The sequence below is a fragment of the Hylaeus anthracinus genome, unplaced genomic scaffold, assembly GCF_026225885.1.
Source record: "Hylaeus anthracinus isolate JK02 unplaced genomic scaffold, UHH_iyHylAnth1.0_haploid 11982, whole genome shotgun sequence".
Taxonomy (NCBI): Eukaryota; Metazoa; Arthropoda; class Insecta; order Hymenoptera; family Colletidae; genus Hylaeus; species Hylaeus anthracinus.
Genome location: NW_026534330.1, coordinates 12,781,333 through 12,798,963, shown reverse-complemented (window position 1 = coordinate 12,798,963; position 17,631 = coordinate 12,781,333). Strand labels below are relative to the sequence as shown.

Here is a 17,631-nt window from a genome sequence, read left to right as displayed (position 1 = left end):
TATTTTACATAAAGATCCGCAGTCTAATGATAAGCTTTTTAATTTCCCAAAGCAATAATTGCCCCCCACAAGAATGAACCACGTGCCTTTCGCTGTCAAAAGGGTTCTACTCGAGATCCCAAATATTTGAATTCCATTGGTTCCAATCAGTCATATCTATATTCCAAGGAAAACTGAATAAAATTCGTCGATATATTTCGAGTAAAACGATTTACGCCTCTTCGCTCCAAAAATCGCAGACCAAGATGGCGAAGGGGCCCCATGATTCATCGCCGTCGGATTGTGTTTGCGATACCCTCGAATCTCATCGCTGGGAGAATCATTGTTGCTCTTTGGAATCCAAGCGCGAGCGATACCGCGGCGAAGAGTACACAAAGAAACAAGCAGCCAACAGATGGGATTACTCATTGCTCGCGTTCGCGATTTTCACGGGTGTTTATCATCGGTTTTAGTCGGAGAGCCACACCGGCCTTGGGTCCTGGCACCGATCCTATAAACGCAGGAACCTCTCGGAGATCGCTGCTTCCAAATGCGTTCCTACGTTACGCAAATTACTGCGCCGGGATTATTCATCCGTTTCACCAGATTCCGCCTGGGTCGCGCTGCTCCTCGTTTCGCCTTTATTTAGCGATTTTGAGCTTCGACCAGCTTTGATCGGAGATTGCGAGGGAACGCGTCCAATAACGATCAGTTTGCGACGAGTAAACATGAAACGGATCCGCGAGTTGGTCTGAATCCTTGCGCGAAGATGATTATTAAAACGAGAGAGACAGGGGCAGATCTTTTACTTTCGATTAGCCAAGCCTTCCTGGTCTATACAGGGTGTTCAGGCTATTACTAGCCAGCGTTTTTTCTCGTAAATGGTACCTATGACAAAAAACTGAAAGAGGAAAAAGTGATACTGTCTTTTATGTGCAATGTAACCAGGTAGATAAATCTTTCGTACTTATACTCATTTCTGAAAAATGAAGATGACCTTCAGTTTTTTAAATGGAATAGTATATTTTTTATAGAAAAATATGGTAGAGTATCGAATTCTAAATAAAAAAGTATTGACTTTTATTATCCTTAAACCTCATAGGTAACGATTAATTTTACTTTATTACTTGAACATTTTCTTAACGTAATATCAAGATGGAGATTCAACTTTGTCATAAATTTCCGCAGGACAGCGATGTGTACAGGCATGGAGCTCCTGATGAAGTGCTAGGTGACAGGGATGATGTTTTTCTTTACGAAGAATTCGTAGTACACTTGTTTGTATCTCCATCTTGATATTACGTTAAAAACATTTTCAAGTAATGAAGAGAAATTACCTATTAGGTTTAGGGCTAATGAAGGTTAATACTTTTTTTATTTAGAATTCAAGACTCTACCATATTTTTGTACAAAAAATATGCCATTGGATTTAAAAAACTGAAGGTCACCTTCATTTCTCAGAAAAGAGTACAAACACGAAAGATTATACCTGGTGACATTGCACACAAAAAACAGTATAAATTTTTCCTCTTTCATTTTTTTGTCATATGTATTAGGTTGTCCAGAAAATTCATGCCAATTTCTAAGAAACATTCAAAAACATGTTTGAATTTTAATATATATTTATTGAATTACATAGGTGCCATTTTGTTCCACAACCTTTCCACCTTTTCCACTAGCCACTTCGATATATTCAGACCTGTACCACCTACCAAAAATCGACATGAACTTTCCGGACAACCCAATACCATTTACAAGAAAAACACTGCTTAGTAATAGCCTGAACACCCTGTATATTAGGTGGACTGGAAAGTAATGTCGTTTTTGCAACTTTAAATACTTGTTTATCACTCATCAGCTCGTTGATTTTTATCGATCTGCCATTGAAAATTTGCACACTAGACGGCAAAAGGCTGTTGATAACGAGGGCGATTATTAATTAAAAATGGAAATTTATTTAAAATTTGGTTGGATTTAATGTAAAAAAAAAACGACATTACGTTCCAGTCTACTTAATACAAGGCTTGTGTGATTTATAGTGCGACGCTGACATTTATGTTGTTGCAAGTCTTGCTTGGAGGTCGTCAAAAGAGGCAGATGGGAGGATTAGTGTATGTGAAATTGAAATTTTTGAATTTTTGTCAATTTTTTGGGAGGTTTGAATATTTTTATAACAGAAAGAACTGAAACGTAAAGAGTATCGATAAGTATTGGATCGTGATGAAGCTACAGTTTTGCAATGTGATCTTCGACTGAAGCCTCGAAATTCTGCTTGCTTCTCCACAGACTCCAACAATCTAATCTAAGCGTGTGTTACGATGAACAACTAGCCCCAAAGTGTGTAAACAACGAAACTAAACCCCTAACTGAGGACCACCTTTCCCAAAATATCTACAGTTCCCAAATACTTCTCCAATAACAAGTAACACCACCCACTACAGCTAAAGTACTTAAAGCTAAGAAAACCTAACACATCGAGAAACGTATCCCTCAAGCTCATTCCCTGACCTCAAGCAAAGTCCATCCTGAATCCTGAGCTACTCAGCAAAAGAAAACGTTAAATTTCTCGGGTCGAATTGGTTGGAAATCGATTTCACCGCTATTCCGTCATCCTGACTCCCATCCTCCGAGTCTTACCTCTCGCCTGGTCGTAGTGGTGGTTTTACGAGTGGTGCTAGTCCTGGTCATGGAGCTGATGGTCTCGTGGGGCGAGTCCCAGTCCTGGAAAACCTCCGTGGTCGCCATGACGACTGGGCTCTTCGGATTCGACGCACTATCAAAGTTTCACTGGATCGCTCCGTGTGGAATCGTAATCCCTTCGCTGAGTTACGATACGCGCTCGAACACTGTTGCTCCTTCAACGATAATCCTTGAGCATGATTCTCGTGTATCGACCAGCGGAACCATTAACCGACCGATCGAGGAACTTGTGTTATTTTTCTTGTGTTATTAACTTGCGTTAGTTTTCTTGGGTACTTTGGAGGTGTCTTCAGAGAAACACGGTATCAGTTAGGAGTCTGGTACCATTTTTCACCTGGGACCATTTAATATCTTCGGTACTACTGAACACTTCTACATTTTGTATACAATTCTCTAATTTGATCATTTAGATACGGTCTTTCATGTTCAATTTGAATATTCGACGTACAATTTCTGGTTGAATTTAACGAAGGTAAAGCAACACGAGCAGATAGTTTCGTATACTTTCCAAAGGAGCCCCACGAAAAGAAAGAATGAATCTAAACATACATATAAGTCATTCATTGCACAAATCGATTAACTCCATAAAAGAAAAAGTTGAGAAATGCGATGAAATATAAAAAGTTATGACTATACCACGTACTTCGACACTTAAATTTAAATTTCAGATTTTTCAAAAAGTGGAGTTAATCGATTCGTGCAATGAACGGCTCGTATACAACTATACTTCAGCCTCCTCTTTGCGTTTCATTTCCAAAATATTCCACTGTCCAACCCCATTCACCGTAAAAATTCCAATTCATTGCTTTAAATGTACTCCAACAAAATGTTAATCCAACACCTCAACTAAAGGATCGAAAAACGTCGAGTCCTTCCCAATAAAAATTCGTTCCTCGATCGTAAGACGGCTCGATCGACTATTGCTTCGATCGCGATCGATACCTACGTGCTCGCCCCATCGGACGACGATTCGATTGCCACGAAGACGCGACGCTCGACGAAAATCGACTCTCGCGTGACTGTCTACTTCGTCTAAGATCGAATGCGCGATTCGAGGTGGATCACGCGCGACTGAGCTTCGAAAGCATGCATCTGCTTCACCGCGAGTCAACCGCTCCCGCGCCCCATCCGCAGTCTAATTCCAGAAATACGGAGAAACACGTATAATTAGGACGACGACGGCCACCACGACGTCGCCGCGAAACGCTCTGCGCGAAAAGAACCGCGACTCGTCGCAGCCGCCGTCGCGGATGGATCTATGGAACGTGCAATGTCAAAGGATTATTGGGTGGGAGAGGAGGGCGGCAGTTTGTCGAGAAAAACAAGAAACTTTGTAGACGAGCTGGGAAGATTGGATTTCGATTGAAACATTTGGCAGAAAAGAGGGGAGTTTTTAAATAATTTAACGGGATGTTACGAAATTGGAGTTTTCCTTTTGAATGGAAAATGTAAAGGATGGATTGTTTAAAGTAATTTGAAGAAATTGTGTTTGTACAGTTCATCTGAAAGGAGAGTTTGTATTTTCACTGAAAAATGTGACGAAAAGAAAGGATTGTTTAAAGGAATTTAAAGAACTTTTGTATCTTTAGCGAGGGACGTTAAACATATTCTCTTCTGAAAAGATCAGTTTGACTGTAACAATACTATACTAAATTTGAATTTTATATTCGTAGTACTTCCAATTTCCACATACCTCAAAATCATTATTTATACGAAGTACTTATTGCGATATGAATTTCTTTATACACATATCAAACCAGACAACTGTGTATTAGGTGAACCGAAAAGTAATGTCGTTTCTGTGCATCTCGATACTTCTTTATCATTCATCGACTCATTGATTTTCAACCATCTGGCATTGAATATTTGCACACTAGATGGCAAAAGATTGTTGATAACGAGGATAATTACATAATCGATTAAAAATAGAAATTTATTAAGAATGTATTTGTCTGAATTTAATGTAAAAGAGATGACATTACTTTTCGGTACACCTAATACATAATAATTTTTTGAATAGCTGTGAACGAATGAAATAGCCTCTAAAAGATAGAACGAGTCTTATAAATTGAATTATTGAACAAAAAATAAAATAAAAATAAACTCATAAAATGATGAATAATCCCCCTTCCAAAACATAGATTCCAGATCGATTACATTAAAACCCAACCGTAATTCCAAATCAATTTGCATTCCATACATTGAAAATAAAAATAACCAACAGCCCCCAGAAACTCTCATCACCGGCAGGCACATAATAAGCGTCCATCGAGCGTTAAAATGCGAGTTGGTAGGCGTCAAAAGGAAAGTTAAAAATGCAATTTCGTTCAGGCGGTGACGCGGCCTCGACGGTATTCAAAATTTTGTCACGCAAATTGTTCACGACGGCCAGGTTTCAATTTTCGTTTCCACGGTCCCGTCAGAATCCTATTTTCCATCGGTTCTCGAGATAAATTTCGACTGAAAATTGATCGCTGGCAAGCGCGTCGATAGATCCTACCCCCGTGACTCGTCAAATTTTCGGCGCCAGTTCGAGCTTAAGGGAAACAAAGGGCCTTGATTACGAGGGGGCGTTTGGACAAAAACTGAGGGGCGGTGAAGGGGTTTGGGGAGGTAAAAAACGAAACACCGACCGAAGGAAAGCGTGACGCGCATCCAGCGACGAATAATGGAAAGCGCGGTCTCCATTTCGAGCCACGCGTGTCCCCCTCGAGAAATAAATCAAATATCGACGGTATTCGTCCTCACCCTTCACCCAGTAAATCGAATTCCTGTGGAACTGGCTCGTTGACAGCGGCGACAGCATGAATGAACTCGTAAGATATCCCTGTCTTTAGGCTCGATGAATTTATCTCGCTTTTATGCGATCGCCACCGAAAATTACCGAAAAATGGAAGGATTTACGCGGTGCCCACTGCAAATCGAGGAAAAACAGGACCAACGTTTGATTTTCGTCTCAAATAGAGTTCTATCGATTCGAATCTAACTTTGAGTCATTCTCAGAGTCAACAAAAATTCTACCAGCAAAATAACAAAGTGCTTGTAGTGCAAACAAATGTATTCCTAAAATTGTAATCAACTATAATGTAAGATTTCTAAATTGTAAATTATTACCCTGTGTCCCTATCAACCTTGAAGAGATTCACATAAATGAAATATAATAGGAGAACATCGTTCGGGTGGGAATATACAAATTATTTTGTCTTCCAATAAATTTCTCTTGGAGAATAAAGATGCCACGGATGCTACAATTTATTCGAAGCATACCATCTTTTAAACAAATATACGAATTTTGCGACACGATTAAATTCAGTGCAATTCTCTTCAGAATACCTTTGCTTACAATGCAATTATTCATTTGTAAACTGAGTTAAATATGTCTAAGCAAATACCAGTTATAAATAAATGATTTGAATTTGAAGTTCATCTGAAATTCGCTGGCGGGAATGACGAATGGTATTACACACAATAAAATAATCAAGGCGAGGATACAAAAATAAAAGTATAGATTATCGATTCGTGCGTGAGCGTTTTACATAAACGCGATCTCTACTGTTCCAGGCCATGAAATATGGTCGATTTCCGTACAAAAAGACTTGTTCTTCGCTACCTCTTATTTCTAGTGGCTTCGAAAATAAAAAATTATATCGGAAACACCGAATAGAATCGTTGTCACGAGGAAGAGAGAACGTATCGACGCAAATAAAGAGGATTGGGAACTTGACATTCGCGGTCCAGCTGCAGATTTTATCTCTCTTCGTGTTTCAATAACACACAATTATATTTAGTTCGTTTTAGTTTATTCCGAATGTTGAACGTCATAGAAATTCCGTCTACTCGGATAGAATTAAGTTGCAGAGTGATTAGTGATTACTGGAAACAGTGACACGTTACTAATTACCGACATGCGCCATCGTCTGTGTAATCATTAAACATCAAGGCAACTAATTTTCCAATTTCTGGCTAAGAATTCGCGTACGAAATTCAACTCCATTAATCCTGTATATAATTTTCAACTACAAATAAACAGACGCATTAATCACTTTAAAGAAGTGATGCGTAAATAAATGTCTCCTACGGAAATTCCACGAATTATTCGTGACTCCGCAGAGAATCTCGATTAATTCGATTGTCGAGGAAGCTGCGAGATATTCAACGTAGTCACATTTATTTCCGTCGAATACTCGTCTTGACTTCCCTCCAAAGTTTCGATCGGCTTCGATTCGCCTGCATCGATATCCTAATTTAACGCGACAACCTGACGCGAGTTATTATTTCTCTTACGCAAGTTTCGTGTTTGACTTCTGATACGAGCGTTTAGCGATTTTGCAGAGCCCTGAGTAGCTTAACCCAGTTAAAGTCAGACACTTCGTTAACGTGGTAGGCTTCGAATAATTCGCTTCGGTTGGACCAAGAAATTATCGCTAACTTTTATTGTTCTTCCACGAACTGTTTACTAACTTTGCGTAATTTTATTGGTGGAGTTGTTTTTATTTATATTTGCAGGAATTTTTAGAGATGCGATACTGAATTTTTATGCCGATGTATGAGATGGTGATTAGCCTGTTATCTCGTGCCAAGAAGTTACCATCTAGCTACTTTAAGTGTTTATTAATGAAAGTATATTCGTCCGTTGTTGTTTCTTATTAAATTATGAATTAATAATAAATTATGGAGCTAATCGGAGCATCGAGAAACCTGAAGACATGAATACTAATGACAAAATAGTTTTCTAAGTTTATTAAAGAGTCTATTATCGCTCCTACAAGCGTCATAAAAATAAACAGATAATAAAAAGAGACACACTCGCGTGAATAGTAAAGGATCTCTTGCGCGAATGTCTTGTTAAGTAAAATCTATCTTGTTGAACAGGGAAAATGAAACACCTGTCACGGTTGAAGCTCCTCTGGCAATTAATGGACCAATACTTGGCAACTTTCGCCCAGGAACCGTCGCATCTCGTAATAGACCGTCCACTTCCGGTGGAGAAGGAAAGGTTGATGAAAAACGACGTGTGTAATCCGAACTCAAGAAAACTGTTCGTGAAACGATTAGCTGGCCGAGTTTTAAACACTTTGATTGTGATTTATTAGGGCTATGAATCAATTCATCCTACGTACTGATTTCGTTAGAATTGATTTCTTGGGTAATGGAGTATTTCAAATACTGGATGAAAGTGATAGGTCCAGGAGTCTACTGTTACAAAGTTTATTAACGAGAAAAATGGGTTTCAAAGAAACAAGTGTTGCGCAAGAGGATTAACAATTTAGATAAGTGACGTAACATCGATATTTTCACGCATCTATTTCCACAAAGGTTTACCTGACGTAAAACATCGATGTAGTCCACGTTTCCATGTAAATCCCTCGGTACAGTTCTCGAATTGGGAATCGATGCAGTTAACCGGTTAACAAAGTGGCGATTAATAAGGCATTAATGCATCGGTGTCATCGCGATTACCGCGAGCCAACCTCGTTTAACTCTCGACGCGGGCATCCCTCTTGCTCGGAATTCAATTTGGCACTATTTTAGGGGATAATTTATTCGTTCCTCTCGAGTCGTTGTATTGAGAGAATTATTCGTAACCCAAACATCGCGATAAGTTGCCTCCGGAGCAGATTATTCGCCATTGCAATTCAACGCATTTCTCGTTCTCATTAATTTCGGAGAAGGGCCAAACCGTTTCCCATCTCGCTTTTCGTTTGATTATCGTTCAGTTAATTTCCCAGGATTCGCTATGAAAATTAGAAAGAAACGAACCGAAGGTGAGAACGTAAAGTAAAAATAATCGAAGAGATTCTTATATAGATAAGATATATAAGAATAAAATAGAAGTATAGAAGAATATAATAGAAGTTAATATAATGATTTTAAAAGTAGGAGAATCTCAAAATGGGTAGCATGATGAGATTAATGAAGCGAAAGGATCAGAAGTCTACAGCTGACTGAAAAGTCTATATAAAAATAAAAAGGAAATGATATAAAGGTAAAAATCTAAAGAACAAATAATGGAACACATATTCAGGTAGGCTAGTCTGATGATCTTAGAAATAGGGGAACCTCAAATTGGGTCCCATGGTGAAATTAATGGGCTGAAAGGATCAACGTCTAACGAAGCGCGGAAAGAACATCTAACAAAGAAGTGAACATTTTGTTTCGAATCCTGAAATTCCACTCTTCTATGAGGTTACCACCGTACGTTTCCAAGCAGTCCTTTTATCGCGACTTTTTCGCCGAAAATTCTGTTTCGTCTCTCATCTATTTCCTGTCGCGACGCTTCCAAGCTCTGTCGCTTTGTTGAATTTTCGCCTTGTCTGTTTCTATTTCCTCACAGTTCTTCTTCGAGCTTTTTCTTACGTTACTCGAATTACTGCTCCTCTAGGTCGAGACATGACCCCACTGGTCCTCGTTAAGATCTTCTCCTTTTCCATCATATTAATGGATATTAATGGATATTCTTTGATGTTGCTTCAATTTTAGCTCTTTTCATCAACAATATATGGTGGCGAATTTATGGAAGTATTTTTACTTGTACATCACTTGACTTGAGATTTGTGGTTTTATTTTCCTTTGTGAGGTACGGTAAAGAGTAGCACAAGCTTTAAATTAGGCACTTGATAAGTAGGGAATATCGTATATATTCCGTGTCTTCCTGTTCTGTAGTTTCTAAATGTCAGTCGCAGCTGCAACAAATTGTTCTCTTCTTTAATGTAATCTAACAATATCCAGGTGTTTGTCACTGAACCAAAGCCATTACTATTTTCTATGTCCACCTTTTCTCATTTTATTCCTTCTAAATTTTAGTCAAGCTTTACACTCAAAAATATAAATAATAATAATCCTCTTGCCTCTCACTCCAGAGCTACGAAATTTCCTAGCTTCCCAATCTTTAATATAGAAAATTCAACGTTTTCATCGCCACTTCCACGACTGTCGAGCTGCGCAAAAGAGGTTGCGAAAGAGTAAACTAGTCTTCTAATCCCTTTCGAAAAGCTTGGCGCTGCACAGAACGACATTCCGGAAACGATAGTTTCCAAAAGGAACGAGCGAAACGTCGAGCTACCAGGCCAGATAGCGATCGCTCCTTCGCTTCGCAAACCGGGACGAAATTTCTTTGGCAAGTGCCGTTCTATGCGTATAGTCGCCTGACGGATCACTATAGTCGATCTAACGATTTAAACGCGGAAAGAACAACCGCGAGGACAGGTGAGAGAAGGATGGCATTCCCTGGACGCGATCAAGCGTCCCAGCCAGGCCGTTAGTTGGTGCTTTTGTGGACCAAACGGACTATTTATAACGAATGTTAAATGCCACTGAAACAAATATTGTAGCAACCATATAGATATAATATATATCTTTCTGTGGTCATACTCGAGGTAACTCGGTTGGTAACTAATTCATAACAGTTCTGATACACCTGTACTTCGATTTAACCCTTTTGGGATTAGGTAGATCAATCCTTTCAGACCTGAATTATTTTTTTTTCGTACTAATGTAATTTAATTTTTAAGATTAACTTGAACTAAAATTAATATGAAAAAAACTTTTTAAATCCTAATAGTGTAATTGTTGAGAAGAACTACTCTTCCTGAACTAAATTTTGTGTTCCTCCAGGTCTGAAGGGGTTAAAAAATCGCTTGCTCAGTTTTGATATTTTATTTAAAGCTTTTCGTTCGGCTGGCAAGGCTAAGGAACTAAAGGTAAATGGTAAACAAATAAGAACAAGTTAAGAAATTGAAACTGAAGTCAGAAATTAGGAACTTGTTGACACTGTTGTGATTAAGATTGGAGATTCGCGAATTAACAATCCCTTCCTGTAAAGTTTTCTATACCTTCTTCTCGTACATTGTGTGCTTCGAAAAGCTGAGTGGCACTCGCGTGGTCTCGTTTCGAGCGTCTCGAAAATTTATGCGTTTGGACGCGGTCCCCATAGCGGACACGAATAACCAATCGATGCAGAAATGTTATATTGTGTTCAAATAGACTGTTAATTGTATTCGTGCACCGCACGTGCGAACTTTGCCAAATCGCAATGTATGTTTTGACTCGGGCGGATACGCATCTAATTCTGGATATCCGAACGGTTCGTAAAACGTGAGCCTGGAATGATTTGTGTTATGGGTATTTACGTAATAACGAACGCAAAAATACTGGATTTTGTGTTCCAGTTTACTTTTCTTTCTATTCTTCATTTTTTCTAGGGAGAACTGAAACATTTGTCTTTCAAACTATTATTGGTGTGTCGATTCTGCAAGGACGGGAGAGTGTCAAAGGATTGGAAGATCCAATTGAGCATATTTATTTTTTATTTATGCCCAGTTTTCACCTTGGAGCACGTCGGGTGCAAAAACTAGTATAATAACTGTTCGGTTTTATAAAATGTGGCCGTAAGTGAAGAGAGTTTGAGAGAAATTCGCCCATTAGTTTGCTAAAAAAACCATTCACGGACAAGTATCTAAATAAAATTACTACATTAACAAAAGAAATAACGAGTTAAGTCTCTGTAATAACCTTATCTAAAATTATACTTGGATAAACAAAAGTAACATTTACTTCTTCTACATTCGTTAACACACATTTTCCCCAATCTACACGAGATTGTTGTCTTCGCAAACAATGAATGAAAAGTAACTTCTTTTCTTGTCCGAATGAAAATAATACATTTCTCTGGTGTCCAATGAATTATGGGCGTCAGTAATGAAGAATACAACTATCGTCTGGTCAGGTTTGGTCACGTGGGACGCGTTTTATGGCCGATTTATCGTGTCGATGGATCCTCGATGCAAAACGGCGGTAACGGGCAGTAACCACCCGCGAAATGGATTATTTATAAACGTAACATCGTTCTGTCGCGCTTCAGCCAGATGGCAACACCGGCTGAAAGCTTTCGCGCGAACTCGAAAGCTCTTGGGAGTCGAAAGCTTTTCGGGGAGAACCGCCAGATGGAGACGAGCTCATGTAAGACTTAATTTCAAATCACGATTAAATTTTATATTGGATTACTTCGTTCAAATTTCAATTGTATATTATTATATTGAATTATTCAACTTAGGCTTAAATTGCATACTATTATATCGAAGCACTTGGTCCAACTCTGAATTTTATATTCGAATCAATGCGAATCTAATACTTGGATGAACCAAGATCTGATCGTGAATCAGATTTGCATCATTTTTAGTTACGTCTTGAAAGGACCCGTTTAAAATGTAAATTAGTCACGAGTATCGAGTGATATCCCTCGCGAATTAAATATTGATTAGAATCTAGTCTCCGAAAGATCAAAAATAAAACTTCCTGGTGCAGAGGAATTGATTTATTACCCGTCGCAATGACTCACAACTTTGAAACTAACTTTTCCATCGGGTGACGGGAAAAGTACCGCATACCGTGTTTCAAATTGACACTAATAGATAGTCGAAATTCCTGCCCGCGAGAAGAGTCTTTGAACTACAGTACATCGGATCTGCCAAAGCGCGAAGAGGCGAGTTTTGGCAGCACGATGAAATACGAAAATATGAAAAATATTTGCGGCACGTCCAGCGAGCGCGCAAACGAACAACAAAACGAATGGCGCCAGCGTTAATGAAACTTGTATCATCCCCGATAAGAAAACAACGCGGTAATCACTGCGTTGAATATTCTATCAAACGAATAATTCACGAGAGACATAATTAGTCGAATAAAGAAAATGCTGGTGGGTCGTCGTTTGTGATTCACATTTATTCTGCGAGTAATTCATTCTAGTCTCTAATTAGCTTAGCATTCCCTGGATTATTCTGGGCTCACGAGTTTGGGATGGTTGGAGTATCTCATTGTGCGACTACTGCTGCGAAATGCTTCCGATGATTAGTGCCACCAGAACTCAATTTTATGAATTTTCGTTTTCTATCTAACTCATTGATGATTTAAGTAAGAATAATCGCAGTATGAACTACTCTCTATATATATAAAATTACAAGCATTTGACTTGCTTTCTACAACTAAAACAGTACTAATTAAACTTTTGTTATTGATTTAAAAATTTATTCTAGGCAAAGGTGGCACACTGAAGCTAATCATATAAAGAAAAGAACATAACGAAGACTATAATGGACATAACCAACATGAGATTCGAGACATTTATAAATGAAAAACTCATTTAATAACGATCAATACGTAAATAATAAAACTCGCAAACCTCCATTTATTAAAACAGTAATAAACAAAGTAACCTCTCCTTTGATTCAACCAGATTGAAATTGACTGACCAAACAAAGCGTCTCGAAAAATCCCGTCAAAATTTGCTGAATTACCACGAAAAACAACGGATTCGTGCCCAGACAATAAAATTTCCTGCGCACGATAATTGTTCGTTTAAATAATCCGAGTCATCTGTCAGGCACAGCGGATACACGTGCACGTTATTACATAACGTGACAACAAGTCTTTTTATCGAGAACGCGTTATTTTTGTCGCAAGGTTATTTTACGAAAGCACTTTCGATAGAATCGAGGAAGTTTTGTTCAGGATGAGAAAGTGCCCGCTTGTCTCGCAGCCTTTTATTAAAAATATCAAAACTCTAAAGAAAAAGTGACTTTATTTTTATTCGCGATGGACTTCCACTTGGCTTACTTGTAACGATAAATTTTAATTGAGATTATGGTTGCTTCAGTGTGTGTTCCTGTTTTTTATCGAATATACTGCAAGAGAATTTTTTGACAATTGTTTAGACGTCAATGAAAAGATTGACTTTTAACTTACACAGAAAAACATACCTAGACACCTGCATATATATGTAGTTTACTATTTTATTCCTCTTAAATTTTAGTGATGCTTCCACGTAAAAATGTATTTAAAATAAAAATTCTTTGGCAGTGTACTCGATGAATACGAAAGAATTCTCAGCAGAGTTAAAAAGGTTTTGATAGTAAAAATGATTGGAAATTGTTTTCATCTAGGTAAAACACATTTTTTGTCAAACACACTTTCAGCAAACTAGAAGTTCGGTTGCTCGCAATGCGTGGGACCGGAACATGTGACAAGGGGACGCCGACTCTAGGAGTAAATGACGGAAGTACCTAAGGACACTCGTAACATTTGAATTTCATGAGGCAGTGACTAATCCAGATAAATGAAAATACGTGTAAACAAGTAACCCTAGCGACCGTCCGTGTAACTTACGCAAAACCATTTTAAAGAAGACACTAGAGAGCTTCGTTAAAAAAAATAATCGTATTTTTATTATTCTACAAATTACTATCGAAATTAAATTGGAAAGAACTCCTACAAGAATCCCATTTCTAAAATTTCTATAATAATTCGGTCCTTAAGTAATTATCAAAAGAAATCGTAAGAAAAATTCATGACAAAAACAGTCACTGCACTCTGATACATACTTGCGATTACTGTCTAACATTTTAACGAAAGCAACCACTTTTTCCTTTTCAGCAATCATCCGAAATGGGATTGCACTGATTTTAATAAGGCGCGGGACCGTGTAAACTGGTTCTGGTCGTGGTTGGTGTCGCAATATCAAAGACCACATCAGGCGGAAAAAGATTGCGAATTCTTCTGGCGTAAATCAAGCCGCAGAAGCGAAATGTCCGCACGTTTTCGTCACGAGGAAGGAAAAACCTTCAAAGGGGAGCGTAAATCTTATCCGAGAGATGCAAGTATCCCGCTAAGCTCGTTTGGCTGTTTTACGAGCGAGTGACCTCGCCAAAAAAGGGCCTTTATTACAAGATAAAATAACCGAAAGGAGCAACGAGCTCGCCGAAACTGCAAAAGAAAGAAAAAACGAAAACGAAAATAAAAATTCCAAGGAAAAGGTAAGTTAACGCAAAGTAACGCGTTCCAAGAAATTGAGTCTCGAGAATTCATTGAAAACAATATTCTTCGAATGCTTCGAGTTATTTGTGAATCACTCTATAAATATAAACACAATCAATATTGGATGTCCGAGTATAATTGAATTTTAATTAAAATTTATTGGAAATCTACGATGAAATTTACCAAATATTTCTATTGGAAAATACAGACTAATTAATTTAAGAGGGAATTTAAACCAATTTAAGAGTAAAAAGTCTATAGAAAAAAAATATTATTTAATGGAATAGGTCTGGGTTAGGTAGGGTAGCTATCGACTCAAATGATCCCCAAGCTATTAAATCATTCAACTCGTGCCTGGAACATTCCGTCTCCGTGTTTGATTCCAGGAGGGGTAATTGGACGGTGTGTTTCTGCCAGACTACCCCGTTTCATCGGAAAACAGAAGAGGAGAAAGTCAGAAAATTCAAAAAGCGAAAAAATAATATTATTTGCGCAGCCGAGCCGCACACAGGATAATCTATAGTTCCACGAAGCCCGGGTGATGGCGTGTCCCGGCTCGAATTAGTTCCCAGCCGCCGAATGTCTTTAAAAATATTACCTTTATAAATAATATTTTCTTCGAGGGAGCACGGATTTTCGGAAAACTTTCTTTTAAAAATAATTGAATCGACGAGGAGAGAAAGAGGAACAAAGATGCTCTTACTTTTAAGAGAAGAAAAAGAAATATGCATGATCTATAGATCGCCAGCTAAACCGCGGAAAATTGGAGGTACCGATGCAAAGTTGAAACACATCGAGGTGAACGCTTCTATGATTTATCAATAAGATATATAATAGGTGTACTAATAGATAATGAAATTTTGTGATGTCTCGGCTGTTGAGTTACACACGACTTGGACTCGAATCATTCGTTAAAAATTTCGACAAGAATACATACTCAAGGCTCTGAATAATTCACACATCGTCGTGCAAAACGCAGTAGTTGCGAAATCCAGCACGCGGCAATTTCGCGTTTCAATTTTCGTCACGTTTCAAATTATTTTTGATAAAATAGTTCGCATAAAAATCGGAGCAATAACGAACAAACAGTTACGACAACAAAGATGAATGGCTTTGTTAAAGAATAAAACAATTTTTAATTGTTATGTTTTAGAATCTTCGAAACGAAATTTCGAAGTAAAATTCGAACAAATATCACGTCTAGCCCCAAACAAAATTCGCGATACAATCCAGCGCCGTTTACTTCCGTGGCAGGTGCCAGATAATGCGATTTCTCGTGGCTCCAGCCGTCGAGTCTACATGCAAATCGGTCTTGTGGCGACTGGTGCAGCATGAAATTGATCATTCGAGAAGCACAACCGATACGACGTGGATTCGTGGCCATCCGAGGAAGGTGGTCGTCGGAGGCACGTGAAATCGAGGAAAGGATCGGCGGGCAAAGCGAGGACAGACAACGGAGAGAATCTATTTCGAGAATCGGCCGCGGAATCGGCCCTCGGCGCGTCGCGTATGACCGAGCACCCAACGAGAGGAGCGTTCGCTAATTGAGACGCCAGAGGCATCGACCAGAAACCAAAACGGAAGCGGCTCTCGCCCTCTTGGTTCCGTCGTCGTCGAGCTAGACGAAATTGCCCCTGGATCTCGGTTCTCGATCAACGAAGCGAGTCGCCGAATTTGTCGTGGACGCGGCGCACACCGAGGCCGCTGTTCCTCTTCTTGATTAACGCGCGCGGTGCCAAGAAAACTTTCGCGAAGGGGTTCAGGACCAGTTCATGGCTGCTTATTCGAGACGACAACCGATCAATAATTAAGCGATAGATAATTAACACTTTATCTACCGGGCGATTTAGAAACAGACTTTAATTCAAACAAGCATTTTCTACGGTATCATATGCCAATCTAGGCTAACAATAATTCAATAATAATATTGAAAGGCATGTCTGTTTCCAAACACTGAACATTGTAAGTAGACAACCATCGACACGGTAAATAAATTCGAATAGCTAAATACTGCAACTAAAAAGCCTAAAAATAGACTCCCGGTAAATAAAGTGTTAATAATAGCAAACCATCGATTATTTTGTATACTTTGTCCGGTATCATGAATCAAATTATTATTATTATTGCTATTAGACTTTTCAGAGCGACCAGGGTCTACTTAAGTCATTAATAACTAGAACAAACCACTTATAAGAGATCCCTCTTTCCTTGTTATTAGACTGCGGATCTTTATGCATTTATAGGAAATTTGAATGTGCAAGAAACTAAAAAATGGAAAAAATATGGAAGAATATAACAAAGATTGAAAGTAAAGTTCATGTTATAATATTTGCGGAATAAAATAAAATCCTATTAAGCTTCAATTTTTGTAGCCACGTTCGCGAAGATTTTATTTTCCATTATGATCAGCGGTCTACTTATTATGTTGTTATATAATAATGTTTATATTTAAACATTTCAGACACTGACAACATCCAGATACAAAGATCGAATAACAGATAAAAGTCATACATTTAGACCGTATATCCTCAACAAAAATTACAATATGAATCCGTAAAGAAATTTTTAAAAATTTCAATCGAACAATCAAATCGAACGAACATAAATTACTCTACAGAATTTTCGTTATTCGTCTATTAATCGAATAAAATTTTCCCTAACTCTGAATCACTCTAATACACACGTGTTATGTTACGAGAGATTACGCGTGTTCTGACCGCGTTGCGTAGCCAATTGCGGACAGCGGGTATCCCATAAACTCGGAGTGTATTGACTCTAAAACTCTATCGACTCCTACTTGGGTGGACAATATAAATGAAAAATATGAGTCACTTTCTACTTATATTCCTGTTCAGTAATATTGCACCTACGCGTTTCGTCTTGCCTCGTGTTCGGCTGTGCAGATTACACGCAACGTACCGACGTTACTTGGCTTGTCAAACGACTCGTTTCATTCACAATTGCTCGCTCTACGAATAAAGGCCCACGTTTGCTCCATCCTCGTTTCCTTCGCGTCATTGCAATCTATTCCAGCGATCAGTAGAACACGCGCTACAATATCAAATTTTCTCTATTTTTTACCGACGAGGAAGGTAATCTTTTTATAGATTGTTAACAGTATTCATAGATGATCAACTGTTTATT

At 38.4% G+C, this 17,631-nt stretch overlaps 1 protein-coding gene across 5 annotated transcripts in view; it reads right to left on the bottom strand.

The window, feature by feature from the left end:
- LOC128886409 (tropomodulin) overlaps positions 1 to 17,631 on the bottom strand; it is a 75,139-nt gene that overhangs the window by 41,951 nt on the left and 15,557 nt on the right. Inside the window, exons 1-2 of one of the 5 annotated variants that reach the window (XM_054141297.1) lie at positions 3,626 to 3,768; positions 2,617 to 2,834 (exon numbers count right to left, since the gene is read on the bottom strand). The exons of 3 other annotated variants lie outside the window; for them this stretch is intronic. In XM_054141297.1, the coding sequence (XP_053997272.1) occupies positions 2,617 to 2,724 (108 nt within the window). In that variant the 5' untranslated portion in view covers positions 2,725 to 2,834; positions 3,626 to 3,768. Of the gene's footprint in view, positions 1 to 2,616; positions 2,835 to 3,621; positions 3,769 to 17,631 lie in introns of those variants that run through there. One more of the 5 variants, XM_054141298.1, reaches the window with a different exon arrangement.